General features: G+C 42.4%; 1 protein-coding gene across 5 annotated transcripts in view; it reads left to right on the plus strand.

The window, feature by feature from the left end:
* The window catches only part of slc44a5b (solute carrier family 44 member 5b), a 66,020-nt gene that overhangs the window by 9,377 nt on the left and 29,087 nt on the right, over nt 1–27,556 (plus strand). For all 5 annotated transcript variants that reach the window (XR_013933241.1, XM_080429789.1, XM_080429791.1 and 2 more), the window contains exons 2-3: nt 17,230–17,278; nt 23,304–23,377. Coding sequence is in view for 4 of the 5 variants with exons in the window: in XM_080429789.1 (XP_080285915.1) it covers nt 17,230–17,278; nt 23,304–23,377 (123 nt within the window). In the remaining variant the exon portion in view is untranslated. The remainder of the gene's footprint in view (nt 1–17,229; nt 17,279–23,303; nt 23,378–27,556) is intronic.

Here is a 27,556-nt window from a genome sequence, read left to right on the forward strand (position 1 = left end):
CCTCCAGTGGTCGGCAACAGTTGGCCTGCGGGCCTGCAGATCTGCACAGATCTACAAGAACTGAGCTTGTAGATCTGCTATTTTAGCTATTCCTTTGAAAATGTTTGAATATGTATGAAGATTTTTCAACAGATGAATTTATGTAGATGAATGGAAATAATTCTGACGATTATGCAAAAAAAAAGTGTGATTATATCAAATAATTGCGATCAGGCGATTCTGTTAAGCGCACTTTCTAGTTCTGAGAATAAAAGTATGTCACATAATGAATTATTCAAATAATTTAGACTCCTCTACCTGGTCAGTCCAGGTGGTGATATGTCGTGCATAACAGAGAAGCAGTCAGTCCTCCTGATGCTTCAGGAGATTTTTTTTTTCACAATACGGAGAGGGGATATAAAACCCATCTCATTTACAGCATTTTATAATTAATTAATGGGCCAGCATTTCCCAGCCACTTTCCCAGCCACTTTCCCAGCCACTTTCCCTCCATCATATGTTTGTGGTCTGTTGCAGTTTCCAGTTGCCTGACTTAATTATTACTGATGAATTGAGTACAAAGGACCACAACGGAAACTAGCCGCTGGGGCTTTTTGTGTTATCCTTTTAGCATAGCCTTTGACCTGTACTGTTAATATCTGACTATTCACCCATACACACCAGGGTGGCACTAACTAACCAGCAACCTTTTTTTAAATTTATTTTATCAATCACTTTCTCAAATTAGCCATTGACTATACTGTTCTGGCCCGCCATCTAATGCCTTAGAAAAAAAACATTGGCCCGAGGCCAAGCTTACTTGCTGACCCCTGGGTGTTATAAGTTATCTCCCACTTGGGCCCTTTATCATATTATAGGGCTGGGTATGTGATAAAAGGCAACATTATAGCTCACCACAAGAGCTCCTCCAGTATCAGTGCAAAGGTCACGGGTTACCTCATATCCTGTTCATTGGTTATTAAACATGATGCTCTTGCTAACATGATGTCTTGTCAATAGAGACGTCAGTTAGTGGAACTTAACAGTGACTAACAGTTAGCTGTCTCTGTGTTCCAATGCCCGCCAGGCTTTTTCCAAATGTTGTTGACTACAGACACTCATTCAGCCTCACCACTGCCAGCAACCCACATCCAATTCACCTCTCTCTCTCCCCATCCTCTCTCTCTCTCTCTCTGTTTCTAACTCTTCCTCCCTCCCTCTCTTTCCCTCTCTCTCCATGTGCTGGTGGACTGCAGTGCAGTCTAAACAGCCGTGTCATGCGGAGCCTGGTGGTGGGCTGGTGGCCCAGCAATGCTGATGAGTGTCAGAGTCCCCCCGTGCCCCGGAATTAAATGTGTTTTCCTTTTTTCTTTTTACTTGTACATTATGGTTTGTGGAGGTAATTATCAGGCTGATGCATTGAATAAAAACATCACATATCATGCCAAAATATAGTCATTTGTATTACAGCGGGTGTCGAATAAGCCGATGGAGTCAGTGCATGCTCACATTCAAAATGTTACTCTCTCGGTTAGTCTGTATAATTATTTTCCCTCTTTGTTTTAATATGCATTGTGATTTTTTTTGTTTAGTTTTTTCCTGGTGCACTGAGTGTCCCTGCAATCCTGTATTGTGTTTTATGACTCTCCTCTGTCATTTAGTATTGACAGGTTCAATGGGGCTTTGACCAGCCTAATGACTGTCCTGGTTTATGTAATGGCAGGGGGAATGAGTTTCCTGTTGATCCTGTTGTCGAACATATTGGCTGGTCTAGGGCTGAACGATTATGGCTAAAAAAATTGCATAATATTGTATTCACGATTATTGATAATGATTACTCAATGCCTGTGTTGCTTATTGTGTTTATCAGTGCTATATCTCATGGTCTGCAATGTTTTCTGTGATTTTACTTGAGCCTGAAAGATGGGGAGATGAAGATGGGTTGATAACCAGAACATTTGGTTATCAACCCTTGTGTGTAATAGTGAGGAGACAAGGGCAAGATGCAACAGCTGACTAAGTGAGGGGTTTGAATTAATTGCCATAAGATCATGATTTTCGAGTGATTGTACAGCCCTAGGCTGGTCCCTTATCTCGGTGTAATAGCCCAGTGGAGGGACCACTGAAGCAACCTCCGCCCCTGCCACTCACTGCAATACAATCTGTCATCTCCCCACTGACTTTCCTTTGATCTCAGTGTGAATCAGCTCTCATCCACCATATGGACCAGCCTACAATCTGGCCCCATACTGTGTAGACCTGTGTGTGTGTGATTGTGTGTGTGCGTGTGTGCGTGTATGCGCGCGTGTATGTGTGTGTGCTCAATACACACACCATGACGATCAATGAACATTTTTTTCCCTCTATATATATATATATATATATATATTAAGCTTTCATTGGGTCCCGATTCAATAGCTAGCTAGCCAGCTGAGCTCACGGCGGTGATAGCTTTAATTAGCTCTTAAGAGAGTTACTGTGATGCAATGCGTGTATGCAATTTTGAACTCAGTTCCAGGCAAAACCTTACCTACTTGTGCAATCGTACAGGTACTGAACATTACTTTCTGATCTGTAGAGCATTGCTTTGAATTCATTTGAGCGTTCGACAATGGGGAGGGGGTTGTATTGAGGCGAGGAGTTCGAGCTGCACTGCTCATATGGCCTGCGTGGCTGCCTCTTATAGCGCACCTCACCAACTGTCCTCCATAACTCCTGGAGCTGCATCTCGGTGCACAAGATCCTGTCCAAACCTATAGTCAGCATGACGAGAGGAGAGGTTACAAATGAGGAAAAAACATTTGATGTTGGAGTTAAAGGGGAGTTTATGGGCGTTAAAAAACGAACAAACAAAATAATATATATATATATATATGTTATGTATTTTGGATCAGCCAAAAAGTACTACGACATGAGTAGCCATTCTGTCACTATGACAATACTGTCCATCAGTGTTCACATGTTAGCCAAGATAGCCAATGAAAACGGTTGCTAGACTGCAGATTCGTCACACAGCAGGGTGTAATTTTACTGGAACTGGGTTGGAAATTCCAACACAGTTCCAGCAAACCATGCTACCCTGCATAGCATTAGTACTTTCAGTACAACATTGACCAGAATGTAGGCTAATATACGATACCTTATGTAAAAAATGATAAAGATGTAAAATGCAGACCCTTGTGGCATCTTATTTTGGGGCTTTATTGTCTGTCTGCTGTTGAAGACTGAAAGACATTAGGGTCATTAGGGTTAGCATAGTTTTCAGAAATATGGGCAGAGTTGGGGGTAGATGAGATGAAAATCAACAATGGCGAAAGACTAATTTAATTCCCACCAAGTTCCATGAACATCCTCTTATCTAGTCTATTTTTTTTTTGTCAAATAAGATTTATTGGAGAAACATGAGTACAAAATGAAAGCTAATACAGAGTAGAAATCTCCAGGTTTTTCAAATATAATATGCAAAACATATAAATCTATTCTAAATTTTGACCTTGATTGTAACCTTGGTATTAAAATGTTATCCTTTCGTTCAGTCCAAGATCTCTCGTTTCATCCCCGGCAGTTTTTTGACCCAAAGTTAGCCTAATTATCTCTTCGAGGCAGCCTATTGATCATTACCACCACATTTCATGTTCTTGATTTTGACCTTGACCCTTGATTGATTGTGACCTTCACCTTTTCAACCCACAAGTTAATAATCTCTTCAGGGAATTCTCACCGTGTATCATTAAATTCCGCCCAGCCATTCTCGATATTGACCTTTTCGACTCAAAAGGGAATCATAAATAATCTTCTAATTAGTTAGTTAATTGTCTAATTTATTTTATCTTTATTCTTATCTATCTTGGTTTGGCTCTTGACTCTACTGTTCAGGTACAGTTAGTATCTATCCTGTGTTTCACTCTAGCTGCTGTTGATGCTATGACAACTGGATTTCCCCACAGGGATAAGTGAAGGTTAATCTTTTCTCTTAAAGACAGCCTACTGATAATTCCCAAGATGTTTAATGAAAATCCACTCGAACAATTCTCTATTATGACCATCTCTACTCTAGCCTACTGCGATGTGATGCATGCAAGAGTGTGGTCTAGCCAACTCGGGACTCCAGAATCGCTGCCTTCCAAACCCTCCTGTCTAGCATCAGGGTCTTGAGCTCTGCAGTGTTGTTAGCTCCACTGTCACGCCGCAGTGCATCTACAGTACGTAGGTTGTGCGCCTGCTGATCACCACCAAGTTACTGTATGGCTCTCTAGGAGGCTAGCCATCGAGAAGAGGGCCTGTGTGTCTTTATCCAGGGCTAATCTCGCAAATTGCTGGAACGATCAGCGCCAAATATCTTATGCCAGTAGGCCAAGGAAGTACATATAATATTGTATTCAAGGTTCAATGTTGTGATGTGAATCAATGTAGAGTAAGCACCTCCTCTGGAGATACCTCAGTCAAATGGATGGATGAGGGACAGACATGGTCTGGAGCCTGGCTAGGACAGACAGCCAGCACATATATTCTAAATCCTCACCACCAGTATTTGTATATAGCCTATATTCTAGGCTACTAGATGTGAGGGCCAGCCTCTAGTTATATACACCAACAGCATTTCTTTCAGAGGAGGTTAGCGTTTCCTTTTGTCCTGATTTATTTTTGTTCTTGTCAGAACGTTCATGTGCCTGATTGTATGGGGAAAGAAGCTTTTTGCCACTGGCTCTGAGACTGCTTTGCAGCATCATTTGAAACAGTCTGTAGTTGGGATGGCTTGGATCCTTGATGATTCTGAGAGCTTTGCTGACACAATGTTTGTCGTATAAGGTGTCGTATTTATTGACTTTTTAAATATTCATCTAGACCCTGTCCATCTGTCTGTCCGTCCATCCATCAGTCTGTCTGTCTGTCTGTGAGCAGCTAATCTCCGGTAACGCTGGACCAATTGCCGTGAAAGATCTTTTCTAGAAGTCTGAGATCCACATGGGAGCCACACAGTCAGTTACTGTCCCCTGTCTTGTTTGTTCTCAAACAAAAAAAGAATGCAATCTAACTCTGTTGGCAGAGGTGATCAGTGCAATATCAAACTGAAATTGCAGTAGTAATAAATCAAGATGGAGTTCTACCAACTACTTCACTAGTGGGGAAGTCAAACTTTTCAAAGAGCTTAGAGTTCACAATGTCGTGCTGTCCCCAAGTGGGAAAAGAACAACAAATACTTGAATGCAACAAAAGAAGTGGAAAACCACATACTGTAACACCAGTTCTTACGTGAGAAGGCCTAGTCAGTCAGAAACGTTGGTGTGTTTTAAGTCTCTGTGTCCACAATAAACTATTGACATCGGCAGATATGAGTGTGCGGATTTACTCCTTTTATTTTTAAATGTTAATGATAACATTTTGTAATGTAATACATATCTCCATCCTCTTTCACTCAGCCAACATTGACAACTTGAAAAGTGTGCACCTCAGAGCACAGTTCTCCGCCAGGCCGGGTTGCTTACCCAGGGCCCGCAAAATCTGGAAGTCACTCATTCCCATTCGGAATGGGATTTGAAAAATATCTTGATCACTTGACCCCAGAGATATGTGGGGTCATGTGAGTTTTGGACAAAATCTGTAGGCATAGTAGCAAAAAGTGTGTTTTTGAAATGACGGAAAATGCAATCTGGCACAAATGGCCGGTGTCTATATGGAGAGTTTTATGATCCAAGGAATCCAGGGGAAAATGTTTTGATTGTATGACCTACGCTTCAAGAGTTATAGGCCATAACGTGAAGTGTAGCGCCACCATGAGGCTGATTTGAAGAATTTGCGGTGAAGGTTCTTCCTTGGTCTACTGCTCCTAGCCACATCCTGTGGAATGTAAAGCGACTTACAGTAGAACTGTTTAATGGTGCATCACAGATGAGCGGAACACATAATATCATGTGATACGATGCATGGTAAGGAAAAATCACACTTACACTGGATTGGAACTTGTCCCCTCATTCATTTAGTGGAAGGGCCTATACTCCCTTGCTGCCTGACTCACTTAAAGTGCACACACAGGCTTGAAGTCTCTATGGTTTTTCTTCAGGTTAACATCAATTAACACCTGTGATGGCATACCTCATATGCCCCAAATAGATTCAACTGTAGAAAATGTATTTAGTCAGTCATCATGAGTACAATTAAACTGTGTCGTTACAGATTTACAATAGAAATCACTAGTACACAAGCATAATAGACGAGGGGTTTTGTCTTGATGGTTTTGGGCCTACAGCATATCAACAGAAGGGTCTATATTATGTTCAGTATTACTGATAATCATGGTTAAAGGGACAACAGATTCATTTGTATGTGTGTGTTACTATGTGCCTCAGCAGAGTAGGATTATTTAATGTGCAGTGTCTTCACTAAAATAGATAGGCCATACACGTAGTCTCATCTATCTTTGGTACATTCCAGCCTACATAGTGGAATAATAATGACTGAGTAATATAAAAGTGTGCTGTCCCCTAAATCATTTATCTTTATTGCTCTCTTACTACAAATGCTGCAGTGAGCACCTGGTTTTTCTGACACTGTGTCCTTGGCTGAGGAATTCACACACTTAACCCAGAAGATATCCAATTTTTACAAACCAAAAAAAGTGACTGGCTTCTTCTGACAGAAACAAACAGATGGCTGCCTGTAGTGTAGTGTAGTGTAGTGTAAACAGAGATATTTATGTCCTGAATGGGACACATCTTAGAGTGTATAAAATACCCTTTCCAAATACACACGCAGGATCTTATATAACCATGCCATTTTGAATTAATGCACATAACAAAACCTAGATTGAATGTTCTATGTATATATTTTCCTCATGCCAACTCTTTCATATATGAACATGTGTAGGCTCTTAGAACATGACATTGGCACTGGCATTTCTATGTACAGTAGTTGTAATTTGTTTGCCTACTTCGTAAGCCATTTTCAGATTCCATTGTAACCCGTAGGCATATACAATTTCATGCATTCGTGACTGTCATGCACTGGCCTCCCCAGATGTATGACAGCTTAGTTAAAGGAGCATTACACCCCTGGAAGAACTTGCAGTCACTCAATGTTAATCATATATATATTAATGATCTATTATAATATAGTAGATAACAGTAGCTAAATTTCAAATTTGCACCCTATGGCCAGAAAAATATAGAAGTCTTGACTTTGACTGGATGACTGGGGTTTGGCTGCATTACTACAATGACCACAATGCTTTGGGGCACTGCACTTCCTTGTGGGGAGGAGGCTGCGTGGGGGCGTGGTCTACGTTGTAACTTTCCCCTCCCAGTTCTCACTACAACAACATCAACAAACACATACAGCACATTGCATTGGCCAGTGTTGCCATGTCTGCTTATTATAAGCGGCTGGTTTCTAAAATGTAGTTGATATTTGGGCTCGTTTCCAAATGTTTTGATTGTTGTTTAAACCAGTGGTTCTCAAACATGTTCATGTACTTTTCCACGGACCCTCATCTGTGCACTGCGCGCCAACATATTTGCCAGGGAGACCCTACCAAAAATGTGTTGTTAAAATGTTTAAAAAATATTCCACATTTTGCACTTTTTTCCCCTCAAGATTTTTTGGAAAATAGCAGATCTACAAGCTCACACTGCGTCACATCGTTACGCGTTGTGAGCTTGTAGATCGGCAATTTTCAAATAACCCATGTCTAGGTTTCAAGTGCTCTTGGCACAGGTATTTTCTTTTGGGCTTGTTTTCATATACCTGGTTGCTTATTTCTCTCACAAGATCTGGCAACACTGAATGTTACGTTCCAACTTTTCCGACTTTTTTGTCTACCTTTGGATCACAAAACACGACATCGAAGCCATGTTCTTTCTTGGATCACGTGAAATACCCATTGCAAGTTTGCTATACCAGGATGTCAGTCCCATCATCACCGTGTCTTTGTTGCGCCAGCAAGCCAAGGTGAAACTATTAGTCTTGGCTGCTGTTGTATTGTGTTCTGTATTGATTTGATTGTATCTTATAGTAAACTAAATATATCATGTATAAATTAGCATAGTAACACTAAACGTGTGTGTCTGTGTGCACGCGCGCACGTGCATACATTTTTTTTCTACATTCCATCCCACCATGTAGACAGTCCGGTGCTGGTGACGTGACGTCCATCTTCTACTTGGGAGTCGGGACATCCATGGACATGCAGCATAGTCAACGATATAATAATAAAACAAAACGTTTCATACTCATGTCATGTGTGACTCCTTATTTCTGAGAGCATAATGTTTCACTGTCATTTCCAGTTATATTCTTTGGACTAAACTTATAGAAAACATGGGCATTACTTTAGAATGACATGCTAATGTTCAAATACTCTTGTCATACACACAGCCTAATCGTTTTTTTTCTCTTTTTTCAAATGAGACCGTTTCATGCTTTCAATTGGTGTATATGGATAATATTAGGTTTTACTATAGCCTATTATATCTAAGACCAGTAAAGTTGAATCCAATGTGCTGGGGTCCCCAGAAAAATTATGATTACATGTAGAAGTAAATACTAACAGAATGTACAAGAGTTTTTCACTATTATATCTGTAATGCAATTATGTACCATTCTGCCAAATGAAAGACCATCTCCTATCATGAAACAGTTCAAAAGAACCCTTATAGAATTGGGGTTCACATTTTGTCATTATGAATGCTTATACAATGTAGAATGTACCGTGATCAATGAGTAGAGCAAGCAGGGTGTAAATGTAATCGTTTTATTTAGAAAAAGAATATGGTTGTATCTCAAAAGGCGAGTCCCAGGGGTCTTCATCAGCCGAACGTTACTCCATTTCCGCAGGCAGGCGAAACAACATTCTGTCCTGTTAAAAAGAACACATTAGATTACACTTGTAGATTAAATAGATATCATCCCACGTGAAGCCTAATCTATACTAATATTGCATGCAAGCCGCAAATAGCAGACCTACAAGCTCACAAAGTGTCGAGTCTGACGCGTTGTGAGCTTGTAGATCTGCTATTTTCGGGACCCGGCGACGTAGCCCTGAAACATGAGTGTCATGGGGGAACTTCAACCTGGTGTTTGCACTTTCTACATGTACAATCCGTACATCTACATAAACGTTCGGATTTCAAATAAAAAGTGCTTATCCCATGACCACGGATGTTACAATTTGAATCGGGTGGGTCTAAGTACCAGTATCTTCCGTATTGTTTAATAAAAGCATTTTAATCCGATCAGTGGCCATTTATTATGCGACCCTTATGCGGTTGGGAGGTTTATGAGAAAATGACCACCGATCAGATTAAAATGCTTTTATTTAAACAATACGGAAGATACGGGTACTTGCACCCAGCCGATTCAAATTGTAACATCCGTGGCCATGGCATAAGCACTTTATATTTGAAATCTGACAAGAGACAAAGCATAAATTTGGCTTGTCACACAAGTGGTTTAGCTTTGCATTTGGCTAGCTATGGAACGACAATGTAAACAACACTGCTCTGCGTGCATGCGTCTATCAGAAGTCAACTACACATTGTATACTACTACCCTAACTTTATTAATCTCTAACATTAAAGCAATCAAGTACAATTACACTTGGATTATTATGTCAAATTGGCATAACGTTTACAGCAATCATTACTTACTCTATAAAGTAATGAATCCAAGCTGTGTCCAGCATGATTTCAGCATACAGCCTGTTGAATTCCTCTGCGGTGGAGCAGCTCTTCTGTGTTTTATGTTTCAAATAAATATCTGTTGTGTTAGTATTCCTCCCACGGAGTGTTTACCGACGCGAGCAGGGAGAAAGAAGGCTGATCCCACTCTTTGGGAGACACCCCTTGGGGTGTGTGTGGGGTTGGTCTCACTGAGACACCATGTAGTGCGGACATAGGTGAGAACCCGCGGAAAACGTCATTTGACGCTATGGGCAGCAAAATCGGCGAAGTTTCCCTTTAAGACAGAAAAGTGTGTATACTTTGTAGGACAGTACACTCATACCTGACATTTTATATGAGTGGCTTGTGGGCTTCAAGTAGCTGTTAGTCGTACTCATGAGTGTGCTCCAGTTGCTCTCGGATACACCGTCATACACTGATGTATTAGGGCAGAACAATAAGTTCAACATGAACTACTTAAATGTCATTGTTCCATAATTAATGTCTGTCAGAAAAGAGAGCGGGTGGGGTTCCAAAATATACTTCTGAACAAGGTAGTGTTTTAGTCATGAATTTGGTCATGAATCAAGTACAATATTAATTTCACCCTTTGCATAATTAGCTAATTGTCTAGAAGTCATATTGTAACGTGCCGCCCTGTCGTCGTACAGTTAAACGATGGACTCACACAAACAGTCTTCAGGCGTGCTGTATTTCCAATGAATAGTTTATTAGTAAGTTGTTGTTACAGAGTTCTCTGGTTGCGCGCCAACTGGGAGCTTCACCGTTCCCCGCACACACACAGTAAATCTGCCCATCCTACTTCCTGTGTCCCTTCTTATTCAGTCCGCTTCCACAGGTACTAATGTAGGCTGGGCAACACACATTACACTACTCCCTTCTAAGACTGAACACAAAGTCGATAATCATTTTAACAGAAACCTTGGTACCACGTACCTACAGCATAATAACAAAACAAATAATACATTTTCATAGCAAACACTCTCAGTGAACAATAACAGACATTTCAGTCACACATAACAAAATCTTCTTGCCAAACTGGCTTTCTGACAGTTCTCTGTGGCCTAGCCACCTGACTTCTGGTACCTTGACCCATGTCTTCCCTTACAGGTAAACAGGGAGATTCAACAAAATTATGTGTCTCCATTGTCCCTCCCTCTGCACCCTGTTGGACAATGTTTTCCTCTCCAAGCTCCCCAGGGTACACATCTTCTCCTTGGGTTGCTAACTCTCTGTCTCTTACCACAGGCCTCCCCCAAATTGGCAACCTGGTGTGCATCCCTCGAGCACATTGTCTCCCAAGTGGCAACCTGGTGTGCATCCCTCGAGCACATTGTCTCCTGCCTCTGCCTGGTGCCTGACCCACCCACCTGGATGCCTGTGACTCATTAGTTAGCACAAAATCAGGATTCTCGTCATCATCTTTTGCCATTTGGTTCCCCCTTGATTTTATGTTCTGTGTATTTCCGAGGTATGGCTTTAGTCTGTTATAATGTACCACAGCTTTATAAGGACCATCACACTGTTCCACCTCGTACAGTACCTCAGACAGTTTTCTCACTATCCTGAAAGGCCCTTTGAACTTCTTTCTGAGCTTAGGCGATAGGCCCTTCTTCTTTTGATAATCACGAAGCCACACATACTCATTCTCCTCATACCTTTGAGGGGTTACCTTCAAATCAAAGTACCCCTTCTGTTTATCTGTGGCCCTTTGGTGATTTTTCTTTACAGCCTCCCTCACTGTGCTTAAGTACCCCTGTATCTTTTGCACATATTCACTCACATATTGTGCCTCCTGCTTTTGTGTTCCCATAACTACATCAACAGGTAGAGTAATCTCATTACCAAACAGCACCTTATATGGTGTGAACCCTGTGGAAGACTGGACACTGCTTCTGTACGCCATCATGACATATGGCAGCATCTCATCCCAGTTGCCTTGATTATCTTCCACAAAAACTGAAAGCATGCTGATTAAGGTTTTATTCAGCCTTTCCACTAACCCGTCTGATTGAGGATTATACGGAGTGGTTCTGGTTTTATTCATTTGTAGCAATTGGCACATTTCCTGAAAGACTTTTGACTCAAAATTAGCTCCCTGGTCGCTATGAATGGTGCGTGCAACTCCTAGTCTCAGCACCCATTCTTCCACCAGTTTCTTAGCCACTGTCACGGCCTCTTGGTTAGGTATGGCATAAGATTCTGCCCATCTAGAGAAGTAGTCTGCTACAACCATGATGTACTTATTACCTCGCACAGTGCAAGGGAAGGGACCCATTAAATCTATGGCTATCCTTTCAAATGGATGGCCTGTCACAGAGCTTGTCATCGGTGCTCTGGGGGAAGGACCTTTAATTTTGTAAGCAGCACAGGCCTCACATGTCTTACACCACTGTTTTATGGCCCTCAGCCAGCCTGGCCAGTAAAATCTGGCTCTAATTTTGCCTGTGAGCTTTTCTATTCCTAGGTGACCAGCAGTTTTGTCATTGTGCATAAAGGTTAAAACCTCATTGACCAGTTCCTCTGGAACCACCCCCCTCCACATAGTTTCATCTGTTTCATAATTTTGACTCTTTAGGCATAATACACCATTTCTTATGTGTAATGCACCCCACACTTGCCTAAAAGGCTTGAAATTAGACTCTGAAAGTAATTGAACAGGAGGCTCAGTGCTATTCTCCTGTTTCCACACCTTCAACTGAGAAATCACAGGATCCCTATTCTGTGCTTCCAAGAGGAAGTCCATGTTTGATGTGTGACTATCAACACTCGCTACAGGTGCCATAGTGACCTCTTGTGGCCCATCTAAGTCTACTGGCAGCGGTGTTGTGACCTCCAGATCATCTTGCCCTGCGCTATCTGACTGTGTATAGCGCCTTGACACACCATCTGCATTACTATGCAGTTTCCCTGGACGGTGAACTATATCATAATGATATTGGTCGAGCTGCTCCAACCACCTGGCTAGTTGGCCCTCTGGCTCTTTGAAGTTACTGAGCCAACGCAGTGAGCTGTGATCTGTCCTCAGCAAAAACTTCCTTCCTAACAGGTAGTGTCTGAAATGTTTCAGAAACACAACCACTGCCAGTAGTTCTTTCTTAGTTGTAGAATACCTCTTTTCTTGTTTTGACAGGGCACGACTAGCATACGCTACGACTCTCTCTCCACTGTCATGTTTCTGTGATAGGACAGCACCAATACCTGTGTCACATGCATCAGTATCTATAATGAACCCTAATTTGGGGTCAGGGAAGGCCAACACAGGAGCTGCTGTCAATTTTGACTTCAGCTCCTCAAAAGCAGTCTCACATTCCGGAGTCCACTGAAACACTTTCCCCTTGTCTGTCAACCGATATAGTGGCTCAGCTATCTGTGCAAAATCGTCTATGTAACGGCGATAATATGACGCAAGCCCTAGAAAACTTCTAGTCTCTGTCACTGACTTAAGGGTCGGCCAGGATCTTATACTCTCTGTCTTGGAGGGGTCAGTAGCCACCCCCTCTGCTGAAATGATATGCCCCAAATAGTTCACCTGTGCCCTGAACAGGTGGCATTTAGTTGGCTTCACTTTAAGGCCTGCCTGCTGTAACCTGCCCAGGACCCCCTCCAAACGTGACACATGCTCCTGAAAAGAGCGACCCACCACTATTATATCATCAAGGTACACCAGGCATGTCGTCCACTGCATGTCAGCCAACACCAAGTCCATGAGGCGTTGAAAAGTACTAGGTGCATTGCACAATCCAAAACCCATGACATTGAACTCAAAAAGTCCCCTCTTGGTCATAAATGCTGTCTTACAGCGATCCTCAGGATGCATATCCACCTGCCAGTACCCACTGGCCAGGTCCAAAGTGGAAAACCACTTGGCACCAGCCAGTGAGTCCAGTGTCTCATCTATCCTGGGAAGTGGGTATGCATCCTTCACAGTGTTTTCATTTAACTTTCTGTAATCGACACAGAACCGCATTGTATTGTCTTTTTTTCTCACCAACACCACAGGTGCTCCCCATGGACTGGCAGATGGCTGAATAATGTTCCTATCTAACATGCTCTGTAGATGGCTATCAAACTCAGCTTGCAGATGGACAGGGACCCGCCTCAGAGCTTGTTTAAGTGGCCTGGTGTTCCCTGTATCTATCCTGTGCTGGACCAGCTTTGTGAGGCCCAAATCAAAATCCCCAGTACTAAACACACCAGCATATGTTCTTAACATTTCTCTCACAATTCTGAGCTGGGTTCTGTCCAACTGCTCATCATCAAGGTTAAGGACTTGTAGTAACTGATCTATTTCCCACTTGGGCTGGTGAGAGGGTGGTGGGGACTGCTTTTCCCCATTTAAACAAGTAATGATTGCTGTTTCACAGCCCTCTGCAAAAATGGAGTACCCACCCAGTTTTGTACCCTCTCTGAGACATTGAGGTTCAGGTGATAAATTAATCACACGCACAGGTAGTTTTCCTTTAGCAGACCTACCCAGGCAACGGGCTACCATGACATTGTTTTTCTCTGTGACCTCAGTACATGGTTCCATGATACCCTCTGTGCATTCAATGTTAAGAGTACCCTCCACTTTACCCGGTATGAACATTTCAGATCTAGCAGGAATCACAACATCATTCATGACAACCACCCTGCATATACTGCCTGTCCCCCCCCGTGAGATCAAAGGTACCTGCTTACCCAGGATGGTGCATATGCGTTTCTGCATGTCAATCACTGCTCCATATTTGACAAGGAAATCAGTTCCTACCAATGCACGTTGGTCAGCGTCGCTGGCAACCACAAAGTCACCAGCAAGGTTCAGTCCATCAATATTCATGACAGTAGACCACCTTCCCATTACGGTGAGAGGCTGTCCGTTGGCTGCTGTGATTGGTTTGTAGTAGGGTCTCAGCAAGTCCATCCTGCCTCCCGTCGCCTCTCTCCATATCCTTTCCTGCACCACCGAAACCTGGGCCCCGGAATCCACCATCACCTCGTAATCCACATCTGCGATGCTGGCCTGAATGTAGAATCCCTCTCCTACCACCCCCGAGGCTACTGTAGCCCGAGGATCCTGTGTGCCAGCCTGGCTGTCCTTGGCCACATATGGGCAGTCTCTTTTCATGTGCATAGTGCATCCACAGTGCCAACATGCTCTGCTGGGCACAGATGAAGACTGCGTCCGGTCGCTCCCCGGGAAACGAGCTCTTCCTCTTCCCTGACTTTGCTCACTGGCAGGTCGACGTCCGCCTCCTCCAGTGGGTCCTGTCGTTCCTCCCATGACTTGTCGTCCATCCTTGTCGGTCAGGTGTCTCACCTCTGTCCGCAGCTGTGCAACACTCTCACACAGTGACTCCAACAGTTCTTTAGGGACAATCATTTTGTCTGTGGTATCTTCAGCAGCGCCACACACATTAATCTTGTGGTGGGGGACCTCCTGGCCCTCAAGCTGCCTTATCTGCTCCAATTCTGTTGCCACATGCATAGCTTCTTCCATTGACTTAGGTTTACTGCTGCGCAGATGTACACGAATGTCAGCATTCCCAATATTAGCAATAAAATGATCACGAGCAAGGGAATCACGTATGGCTGCACTGTAATCTGGATACGCCTTAGCAGCCAGCCGACACACATCATAGCCAAAATCTCTCAGGTCCTCACCCCCTTTGCGTCTGCGGTCCAGAAAAGCTGAACGGTTCCAGTCAGCATGCACCGGTGGTTCAAAGTGCTGCCGTAGAGCATCAGTCAGCACCTCATAGTTTCTTTTGAGATCCGCTGGTAAGTTGCTGCAGAAGGTCCTGGCTGGTCCTCTCAGCAACAGAATGAGAAAGTTCAGACACTCAGCTGATCTCCAACCATTAATCTCAGCAGCTAACTGAAACTGCTCACTCCATGCAGTCCACTCGCCCACTTTCCCATCAAAAGGTTCTGGCATAATAACCGGGCGTCGATCCGGTGCCCGTACTGTCGACGAGGAGGCACCGTCGCCCGCTCCATCATCCCCTGATGGCATGGTTATGTTGTTAGCACGTCGCCTGAAGACGCCTGTAGCTAGCCGGTTAGCTTCTTAGCTAACAATAGCTAGCGCCTGTAGTCCGCTGAATATCCCGTCGCTGCCACCAATTTGTAACGTGCCGCCCTGTCGTCGTACAGTTAAACGATGGACTCACACAAACAGTCTTCAGGCGTGCTGTATTTCCAATGAATAGTTTATTAGTAAGTTGTTGTTACAGAGTTCTCTGGTTGCGCGCCAACTGGGAGCTTCACCGTTCCCCGCACACACACAGTAAATCTGCCCATCCTACTTCCTGTGTCCCTTCTTATTCAGTCCGCTTCCACAGGTACTAATGTAGGCTGGGCAACACACATTACAATATACCAGCTCACAGTCTGTGTTCATCTCCTGGTGTGCTCCTCTATTACTACCACACAACTGTTATAGATAAATTGATAACTTATATTAAGTATCAATTACCCAATAATAAAGCAGAGGTTCGAGAAGTGTTGAGACACAATCACCATTTATTCAGGAGATCCCCGTCTGTCCTACACAGCAATGTATGTAGACCAGCCCCTTCATTCAGTTTGCTACCCTCTTTTATACAAGTCAAGAGGGGGAAAATAGACTTACAATTTAGTGGTAACACATGTAACACACTAAACACCTTAAAAGCATGCACACAGATAGGGTGATTGAGGATCTTGCGACTGCACTTGCATGTTCAGTAGAGTCAAGTGGGGACTACTTCCTCTGACCCCAAACTTTTAGATCCGTCAGATGATTTATTGCAACCCCATATGCAATATTGTTTTGCTCTTTGCAGCTGCTTCTCAGCATGTTCATCACCTTTCAGTGCAGTGATGTTGGGAGACCTATACCTATTGTGGAGGTCAGCGCAGTGCAGTGAGCTCTAGTATGTGTAATTTTTCCTCAATCGTATATTAGCTGACTCACATATCCATGGCAATTTACAATCTGTGTGTGCAGGTCGTAATTCTAAGAAAGTCTTGCTCAGAGACAGAGGACCAGTAGCTGTTGTCTATATTGTTCTTAGGATTTTGCCATTACGGGACGTCACTGCAACCACTAATCCAGTTTAGTGTCGTGTACAGCCCATGCCGTAGTTTGCAATGTCTTATCATGAACAATTATTGAGGACATTTTAGATTTTATTTTGACATATACCACAGATGTGATTCTTATTCTCTGTTACAATGATATGACATTTTTATTCATAATTCTGTAAATGTACAGACAGTCTGTACAATCTTAAAAAAACAAAAACAAAACAACAACAACAACAACAACAGGACCCCCTCGAAAGCGAGATGCTGCATCTCAAGGGGCTTATCCTCCAGTGAAATTTCAAATAAATAAATAACATTAACAACAGAGCACATGTCAGGACATTTTTTATTGATGTTCTCTCAATGATCTGTGTTGATGAGCAGAGTGATTAGGCTATGTCAACTGAGTTTCACTTGGTTTGACGTCTGTGTCTATAGCACTGTGCTGGTGAGTATCATATTCAAATGCTACATCACAGGTTCTCAATGTGACTAATCATGAGATTATCTGCTTGTCTTACAGGTGAGCCGCGCAAGTTTGACCCAACCTTCAGAGGACCAGTTCATAACAGGTATTTACAGTATATAAAGTATTTTTCATTTTCACTTAGATTAGGATTAAGGTGTGTTTCTGCAGTAATAAAGCCCAATTTATGCTCCATAATATGACTGTGTTGCTTGTCAAAAATAACTGACCTACCAGCTAACAATGCAATATGTTGCTGTGTAGATCCGTTCTTTCAGATTGTTCAGATTCAGATTGTTCAGATTGAAATCCAAACAGCACACATTGTGAGAAAAATAACTGTTTGTAATTAATTCTTAAATTTTCATATGATCCTTTAATTTACCTTTGATACTTAACTGAACACAGAATGGAGACAGGACGATAGTAGCCAAGTTCTAATTTTCTTCCTTTTTTGTATAGAGTGGTTACTCTCACCAATTAGAATTTGTGAGGAAAATGACCCTTGTTTTATAGGTTATACAGAGAGGACTTCAGCTGCATCTCGAACACTGGTGTAAAGTAACTAAGTACATTTACTCAAGTACTGTACTTAAGTACAATTTGAAACAACTGGAGTGTTTGAAATTTTCTATACTTTTACTTCTACTCCACTACATCTCTGAGGCAAATATTATACCTTACTCCACTACAATTATATTGTTACTAGTTACTTTTAAGATTTGGATTATTATTACAAAACACACTAACCACTTCAGCCCTATATGTTTCGGCCATTTGAAAATTGCATCTACAAGCTCACAATGATGATCTAAAAAAACATCCGGTGGGGATGTTGTTGTTGCTTTGTAAGATTTCAAGGCTTTGAGCTTTTTCAATGCATCATTGCCAGACACTTCCTTAAAAGAAAATGCGTCAGCCTTGGACTCCTTTCTGTTGGTAAAAAGTCTCTCTCATGTCTTTCTCCATAGCACCCCGCTTGACAGCTTATTTACCAGTGTGTTGGCTATAGTTGTAATATTATTATTTAAACCACTGTTTCTCAATGTCTGGTCCGGGGCCCACCAGGGGTCCAAATGGAACCAAATGGACCCTATCCAAAGATCCAAGTATGTTGTAACGGAAACTATGTCCTAACTGTTAGTCAGTGTCTTCCAAATCTTGGCTCTTTTTCGTAAGATAGTATTGATGTTTTGTGCATAACCCTGTCTAAGCACGGATAGATTGATCATGTGTCTGCGTTAATAGAGAGTGAATCTGAATGTTGGCAGCTCTCTCTACTCCACCTCCTGGATCAATAATGGCCATTAGTCATCCTGGTAGCTGGTGTTAGCCCAGTGACACACATTAAGTAGGTCACATATCACTGTGAGATATGACATGGAGGGGGTATAAAGGTTGACACACTGTATGCTATCAGCCATCTTAGTGTCGTCCAGACAAAATTTCCATATTATAGCATAAATGTGACAGAACCATTGTCATAAGCGTCTTGGGTCGTGCAGTATGACAGGGTCAAGACAGCTGTCTGTGAGCTGATCCATGCCATCGTACAGACGTACACTACAGTGGAGTTCTGCCAGTGTCAGACATTTTGAGCCATGTTTGTGCAATCAGTCTCTGTGTCATCAGTATCAGTATCATGAAAAAATGGCATATAGATATTATTAGCTCCCTTTGGAAAATTGCCAACCCATGTTGTCTTCTTCTGCCAAGTTAAGAACGTGTCCAAATTTGTTTGTTTTGTTTTCTCAATGTAAGATGTTGGCTGACGTCAACCCCCCGCAAACAGCCGATCTACAGTACGAGCTCATAACCAGGGGCGGATCAACCATTCGTGGTGCCCGGTGCTACGACCCAGACACTAATGCACCTCTATTAAGACCTTGCTGGGGGGGGGTTGACATTTGTATTTGTACCCAAGAGTGAGATGAAACCACATAATTGTCTTTTGTCATTTTTAATGCTTGCAAGCATGGAGAGAGATGTTACATCCAAAGTGTCTGAAATGGATCTCTCAGAAGGACAAGGTCAAAAGGGAAGTGCAGAAAACATGAGATAAGACACGGCCAGTAGACAATAACTCCTTTCTTTCTGTATAGCCGTGACAGATTGCAATGTCGTCATAATAAGATAAAGTGTTCACAGTGGACAAAGTCTTTTTGTCTGCACAGAGCAACAGTTTAAAATGATCTTGGCAAGATGAAAATGATCCAAGGTTAAACGTAATGTTTTCCCATCGCATTTATAATGTTCACACTCAAAGTTATAATTTTCTCCTTTAAATTTCTTGGCGATCATTTTAGCTTATCTCTATTATGCTGCTCAGTGTAGGTTCCACAGGGCACAGGCTGCTGTGAAGCCATGTTTTCAAGCCTCCAGTCTCATTATCATAGCCCATTTAATTCCTACAGCTGTATGAAGGTGCTAACAGGATACTGTGAACTGACTCCACTGTTGTCTTGTTTTCTTGCACAAGCACGCCGTTGAAATTGAATCTGTTATTCAGCAGACCAGACAGGAGTGGACACACTGTGGAACTAATTTTACTTATAAATAATATACTGTACTACTGCCTTATTGTTGCTGATGGAGTGGGGATACAAATAATATGTGAATGAACCGCAACTGCACATACTACTCACCCATACTGTATTAACGCATGAGCTGGTCTTATGTTACAGTATAATGCAATATAAATCTGTGACACATCACACTCTTGATTCGTCTACAAATTGAGTCACTCTCTTACTACAACACGTAGAAAAGGTTCTAAAGGAACCTTGTGTTCATCAGACAAACTTCTCATGGCTCCCCCCACACACACACACACACACTCTCGCTCTCTTACAGCTCATAACGACATGGAGACAGTCTGGCGGTGAAATACCAGAATGGTACACACACTGTTCTGTGGCACCACCGTCAGCTGTGTCACCTTGGCTCTTGCAGAGTTAGCAGCCCTGCAAATACAGCAGTGACACACAGCTTCTCATGGCACCAGCCAGCAGACAGGCCTGCCAGCAGTCTCTCCTCTCTCCCCTCACAAGCACTTTCACGACTCACAGCTCTGCCAGCCCAGCACGCGAACCGCAGGGTGGCACTTTGGTCCACATTTGAAAAGTGATTCGAGGAGGTGGAGAGTTTGGGGAGCGGTTGGTTGAAGATAGATGTCCTGTTTGGTTTGGAGGCTGGTCGTATTTACACAGTCAGCTTTGCCTGGTTTGAAAATAAGAAGACAACAAGACAATATGCTTGCTTAGCGCCTCACATTGCTTTGTCAGCCTCCCTTCAGCAGTCACCTTTTAACGCCTCAAGGGTGACTGTATTAGTGCTGTGGTGCTATGCTTGCACTTTGTCTTAATGAGGCAGATGTGACTGTCACTGTACTATGAGGTTGGATGCAAAGCGGGCCTCACAGTCACATGAAGGAGGAGGAGAGTTGGTTGTGTGGCTTTTGGAAGCTAAATGACGCAGAGGGAATGGAAGATGAGTTATCCAGCCATTGCCATGGAAACTTTGACAGCTCTTCCCGACAGCTTTTTACTTTTGTGTGAAGTGAAATGATTATTCTACCATGTCTCCTTTTGTTAATAATTATGATAATAGAGAAAGCACTGACTGTGGGTCTCCGCCTATCCGTGTCCCCTTCATAGTCTACGATGTCGGCTATTTGGCAAAGAGAACTGCAAGGTTTCCTTTGTGTTTTCAAATTCTAAACCATGCTTCTTCTTGTAAACTACGACCTTCACCGGAATATAATTTATATTCTGGTTCTTCTTTCAGTTATACGTCAGAATTTCTTTTATCATACTTTGAGTCTGTCTGGGCCATTAAATGTGATTTAATCGGTGGTTCCACTGATAATGGTGTTTTTTTCCTGAAGGATGTGGGACAGACTGTATGGGTTAGCCATTATCAGCGTCATGGGATGGGTGGCCAATGTCATGTGGGTACTATCTTAGTTGTATCAGACGTCCAGATTAAGTGCAGTATTGTGTCTGCTGTGCTGGCTCGACGTAATTCAGATGACGTTGGTGACATCATTTACCACAAAGAGAGAAGAGAGCAATTACATGCACATACTGTTTGGACAGCGCTGAGAATCTCATTCCTCTGTAATGCTAAAATAAACAAGCCACTCTCCCAAGAGCAGTTCAATACCATGAAATGCATGTGTTGTTGCAATTGCCTACACTACAGTATTAATACAGGGTCTTAAACATTTGTGCCTAATTGCAATTCCCTTCCAGAACACTTAAATACTAATTTAAAATATTGAGCTTAACCCGCACAATGGCTCTTAAATCCGTGGAGGAGCCGCGCTTAGCAAAACAGTTTTAAATGAGTGTGTTTGTGTCTCAATGGAACTGCTCTAAACAAGCACATTGGTGTCTCGATAGAGGTGCATTAGTGTCTGCATTTCTCACTGATTGGAATAGTATTATCTTTCGTAGTATAAAATTGATATTCTGTTTGTGCATCAGCGACTCTGGTTTCCCAGGACCATCTGCTCTGCTGTTTAAATCATGAAACGTGTTCGCGGGCTGAGAGGCACTGTGCACATATGTGGTGTCTGGATAAAATGGTGCCACCAGGCTGCATGCAAAACGAGTACAAGTGACTCTTCAAAGAAATGGGTGAAGGAGAAACACTGTGGCATCTGTAGGCCCGGGCCGCCTCTTGACATTGGCTTTGCTCCTCTGGTTGAAAGGAAGGAGCTGGAGGCAACAAGAGTCCAAAGTCAATTGGTGTGGCACGCTGTAGGGTGCTGTGTGTGTGTGTGTGTGTGTGTGTGTGTGTGTGTGTGTGTGTGTGTGTGTGTGTGTGTGTGTGTGTGTGTGTGTGTGTGTGTGTGTGTGTGTGTGTGTGTGTGTGTGTGTGTGTGTGTGTGTGTGTGTGTGTGTGTGTGTGTGTGTGTGTGTGTGTGTGTGTGTGTGTGTGTGTGTGTGTGTGTGTGAGAGAGAGAGATAGAGAGAACAGGATGTATCAAAAAGTGAGAGGGGGCCAAACAAAATCTTCCCAATGACAGAGAGCACAGGACATATCAAAGCCTTCCTATAAAAGAAAGAGAGAGTGGTTGGCTGCTCTAAATCAGTAGACTGTGGCCACTAGAGAGAGAGACAGACAGACAGACAGACAGAGACAGAGCGAGAGACAAAGAGAGAGAGAGAGAAAGACACAGAGGAGGAGAAAAAGCCAGCCTTCACACTAGCTGTCAGTGTGCCTGTGGGGACAGTTAACTCTGGGGGGATTCAGTGTCTCATTAGAAAGTCAATGGAGCTCCGTTATAGTTTCACTGAGAACTGAGCGCACAGATGGCACCTTGTCTTGCCTGGTGGCAAATACTGCACTCACATTTAGAGCTTCACTGCAAAGTCACATGACCTTGGACTACAAGTGGCCAATTAATATAGCAAAGAAAACAATTAGGTGCTAAAGTAGCTAGGATACCAGGTAAACTTCAAACATAGCATCTGTCTAAACAACACGCTATCTAAATAACATTCTTAGCATTTCTGGACAAGAAAACATTATATGTCTATCTAAATAGCATGCGTAATTATGTGAATAAGTCACCAACTTACACCTGCATCATATTCTATAATCTATCAAAAGATAGGCAACAAGAAGTGATACAAAGATTGAGTGCTAGGGGGTGAGGTTGAAGAGAAGAGTTTTCAGACAGCGGTGGGAAATCAGACTGAGCCTGCAGTCCTGACTGAGGGCGTCAATGCTTGGAGCATTGGCCAGGCCAGGTTGTCATACGAAAGGGAGGGACAGACATCCTGTGCGAGCTGAAGTGTGCAAGAGGGGGGAGTAGGGGTGGATCATGTCCTGAAGGTAAAGGGGGTGCCACAGCCAAGCCCTTCATTGGCTTGTAGGTCGTCACCACTCACCAGTATTTTGAATTGAATGTGGATGCCATGCAAAGAGTGCATACACTCTGCAACAATGCTGGTATGCTATGTTATGTTTTGTAAAGTTGCAGTGTTTTGTTATACCTCACACTGTTTTGTTATGCTATGTTGCATTACATTCGTTTTTCCTTTTTCCTCTCTTTTCTCCTCCTCGCCTGTCTCTACATACTGTATACGCCTGTCTCACCATACGTGAATCTTCTCCTCCAGGAGCTGCACTGACGTGGTGTGCTGTGTCATCTTCGTCATCGTCATCCTCGGTTACATTGGTCTGGGCACCGTGGGTGAGTTTGACGCCATGCTGATGATTCATCAGTCACACAAGGTTTTTTGATTGCACACACACACACACATGTAAACACACACACACGCACACACACACACACACACACACACACACACACACACACACACACACACACACACACACACACACACACACACACACACACACACACACACACACACACACACACACACACACACACACACACACACAGAGATGCATACACATGCATTCCTCAACTCAACTCAAACTTTATTTATAAAGCACATTTGCAACAACCAAGGTCGAGCAAAGTGCTCTACCAGGTCAAATTAAAATAAATTCCTCCATCTTGGAATTTTGAGTTCCTCGCTCTTCCTACTGTTCTTCTGCAGTTTAGGTCCTGTAGTGTAACCAAGGGCTCAGCTTCCTGCTTTGAAATTGACTCGAATAAGGAAGAGAGTTCAATTGACAGTTCATATGAATGGCCTGTAGTTTTGCTGTTTTACCCCTGCTGGTGTCAGAAAGAATTTATCTCAATGCAAGCGGATGGGTTTTTGATGAACTTTAGACTTGATTTTCTTACCTTTATAAACATTGTCATAAATACTATATGCTTCCAGTCGCTAGTTTAAAGTCTCCTTTCAATCATCATGTTATGCGTTTTGGTAAATTATGGTCCCATTAATTTAAAAATTGACGATAAAGTAGGCTATGCTCTAGGTGGGGCGGGATGATTTGATTGACAAGCTACACAACCAATAGCATTCATTCCCCGCCCCCGCTCTTGATTGACAAGCTATCTGGTTGCATTCTGCAGGATATGACGTGATATTGAAAGATGGCGGATTTGAATTTCCTGAACAATCGGCTTCATTTACGGTCTGTAGAAACCAATGGCGTAGCTTAGTCCATTATTTTTTACAGTCTATGAGTGTAACGTACAGCAACTCTGAAGCCTGATTTACACCTAGTTGTACGCAGGTGTCGCACACTGAAAAATAGTCTACAAGCGTGAGCTTCTAGTAGGCCAGTCACAATTATTACATAATCGCGTAATCGCAATTATTTGAGATAATCGCATAATATTTTACCATAATCATAATAACCGTTTCCATGTTGAAAAATGTTCAAACATTTTCAAACATTTTCCAAAAATAGCAGAAATAGCAGATCTACAAGCTTTGAACGCGCGCATAGTAAGCTTGTAGGTCAGCTATTTCTGCTATTTTTTTTTACATTATACATTATTAAATATGTCATTTAAGTTATTTGTCATATCTGCCCTGTGCAATTTTTGATTATGAATCCTAAAAGGTCGAACAGAAATCAAGTTTTTATTCATATGTTCCAAAGTTCAACACAACACACAATCTAAATCAAAATTATTTGTATTTTTCGGTGCACGACACCGGCTCGCAAAGTATGAATCATGCATCACAGATGGGAAAGTCAATGAGGGATTTAGAGTGAGTGATTAGGGAAGTATGGTAAGTAGGTTTGTGTTGTCTCTGTAGGCGTTTCTATATCTGGCTAATGACTCATTTATACTTTGTGGTACGACCGTGTCACTCGCTAATAATAACTTAATTGATGTGCCATGTTTTTGGTGAAAATTATTATCAGTTTCGGCGAGCATCACAGTCGCATGACAAAGTATGAATATGCATCATGATGCAAACCTCTAGAGCTTAGATAGGTGGGCTGTTCTCCCACACAGTATGATATTTTACTGTGTAGCTATCAGTCCAAACAACAAACTTACAAAATAATAAAAATTGGGATTCCATCTCTATGTTCGGTAGAATTGCCAACACCCCTGGTTGTGGCAAGTTTGTGGGAGTTGAGGCTGTTTTTCTGCGTTATATTTATTCTTTTAGCCAGTGTGGATCAGGCAGTAACACCAGGAAGGTGTCTAATGATTTCATACAACTCCCTGTGTGCCCAGAAAATATCATGCTGGTAGGCCAATGAAGAATTATAGTGTACTCAACTAGTTTCTTATAAGTGCTGGATGACCCAGTAGTGTCACTTTACTTCTGCTGCAGCTGTTTGCTCGTGGGAATATATTTTTCTTTCTTCCCTTTTTTCTTATTTACTGAAGTAATGTATCGTTCTGAATGATCAACGAAGCAGGGAAAGTCACCCACTGTTCATGTAAACATCACGATTCTATTGGCTGTTTGTAATGGAACATTTGCATTTATTCACATGGGACTGGTTTAGCCACACATTTCATGTTCACATTGTCACAAGACTAAAATAGATGAAGCATGATGGTTGCCCTGTGTTTAAAAAATGTATATCATCATCAGCATCAGCATTCTATTTCTATTGATGTAATGTTTTTTTTAAATATATTCATCATGCTTCTTTTTACTGACAAATCTGTATGAATGTATGGCAACTGGAGCTGTTGAACAGAACAAATTTCCTTCGGTATTAATAAAGTATCTATCTATCTTATCTATCTTACCTACCTAGCTATCTATTTATCTATTCATCATCATCATCGTCGTCATCGTCATCAGCATCATGATCCTCCTGGTTCAAAGTAGTGCAACACAGTAGTGCTAAATTTGTTATATTAACACCAGCCCAATCGCCAGAGAAGAAACGTTACCATTGTAGGTTTCTGCAAACCACTGATAGTGTGCATCTCAGCTTTGCAAGGCAGATGCACTGTCAGCAGCAGAGTCCTGTGAGGTGCCCCAGAGCCAGTGAGTGGCCACACTGAGTGGTGAGAAGCCCGCTGCTGCCGACTCAGCACCATTCCAGATGCTTACTGCGGTGGTTCTCAAAGTGGGGTGCGGGGACCCCCAGGGGTCCTTGAGGGGGTTCCAGGGGGTCCCCAGATGAATTATGAATAGTTAAGAACTAAATACGCTCTCAGAGTTATGGTAGTTTGTGGTCTAATGCAGGGGTTTTCAAAGTGGCCCTATACATGAGCTATTTTCAAAAGAAATCTTGAAATTCTTTGAAAATGTTTTTGACATTTTTAACACCACAAATCTTGTATGGGGTCCTTGGCACAAAATCTTTTCAGATAGGGTCAGCGGCCAAATACACATTAATTTAGGGGTCCTTGACATGAAAAGGTTTGAGAACCACTGGCTACTGATAAGCACAGACTAGTAAATAATATGTAATCAGTTTAAATGTATTTTGAATAAAGAAAATCTAGGATTGAGTAATTTTTTGTGATTTGCTGTAATACGGTAGTGTAGTATAGTAATGTTTTCTCTGGCGACCAGGTTGATTAACACACTTGTTTGTCACTGTCCTTTGGCAAGCATTGCTTGCAAATGGGCTTGTTGGAATCTTTTGTCTTTTCCTGTTCATTCTCACAATGCAATGTGTTTCCAAACAACACTCATGATGTTTACTAGCTGTCGTGAACAAAAGTGAAGCCAAATCATGCTAGGGAAAGAGTAAGTGCAGTCATAACCACTCAAAACCGTTCACTTGTCATCTTGAGCAAGTACACACCTGCAAACTAATGATAACACCATGACAAGGCGGAGCTGCTACATGTGGGCGTGTTGTGTAGTGCAGTGGTTCTCAAACTTTTTCATGTCAAGGACCCCCAAAATTATATGTATTTGGCCACGGACCCCCATCTCAAAAATATTGTTCCAGGGACCGCCAAAAGCAAAGATTTGAGTTTAAAAATATTCGCTTTAAAATATATATATATATATAAGATTTGCACACATTTTCAAGATTTTTCAAAAATAGCAGATAATATACACGCTCATTGTGCGGAGCTAAAGTATAAAATAATAGTTAAAGTGGTTGAAATTATTGTGACGCTATATTAACTACTTTTTCTGGGGACCCCCTGGTACCCCCCAAGGACTTTGAGAACCAACGATGTGTAGTGTTACCAGTTTCTAGATGTCAGAGGTGGCTGGTCCCAGGTGCAGCAAGTTAAATGCATGTTCTATTTTAGAACATCTAAACTTGTATTAACATCTAACCTTGCACACACCTGTTGTAACTGCCAACATTCATTCATGTAGATCAGTGGTTATCAAGGTGGGGTCCGGGGGAACCCCAGGGGTCCTTGAGTGGGTTCCAGGGGGAACTATAGTTGGTATAGAATCAAAATCAGTTTAACACTGAACCCACATTTTATACTTAGGCAATTCAAAAATAGCCGATCTACAAGCTCACAATGCGTCGCGTCGTAAGCTTG

This window comes from Gymnoscopelus braueri, assembly GCF_963280865.1.
Source record: "Gymnoscopelus braueri genome assembly, chromosome: 6".
NCBI classification, from domain to species: domain Eukaryota; kingdom Metazoa; phylum Chordata; class Actinopteri; order Myctophiformes; family Myctophidae; genus Gymnoscopelus; species Gymnoscopelus braueri.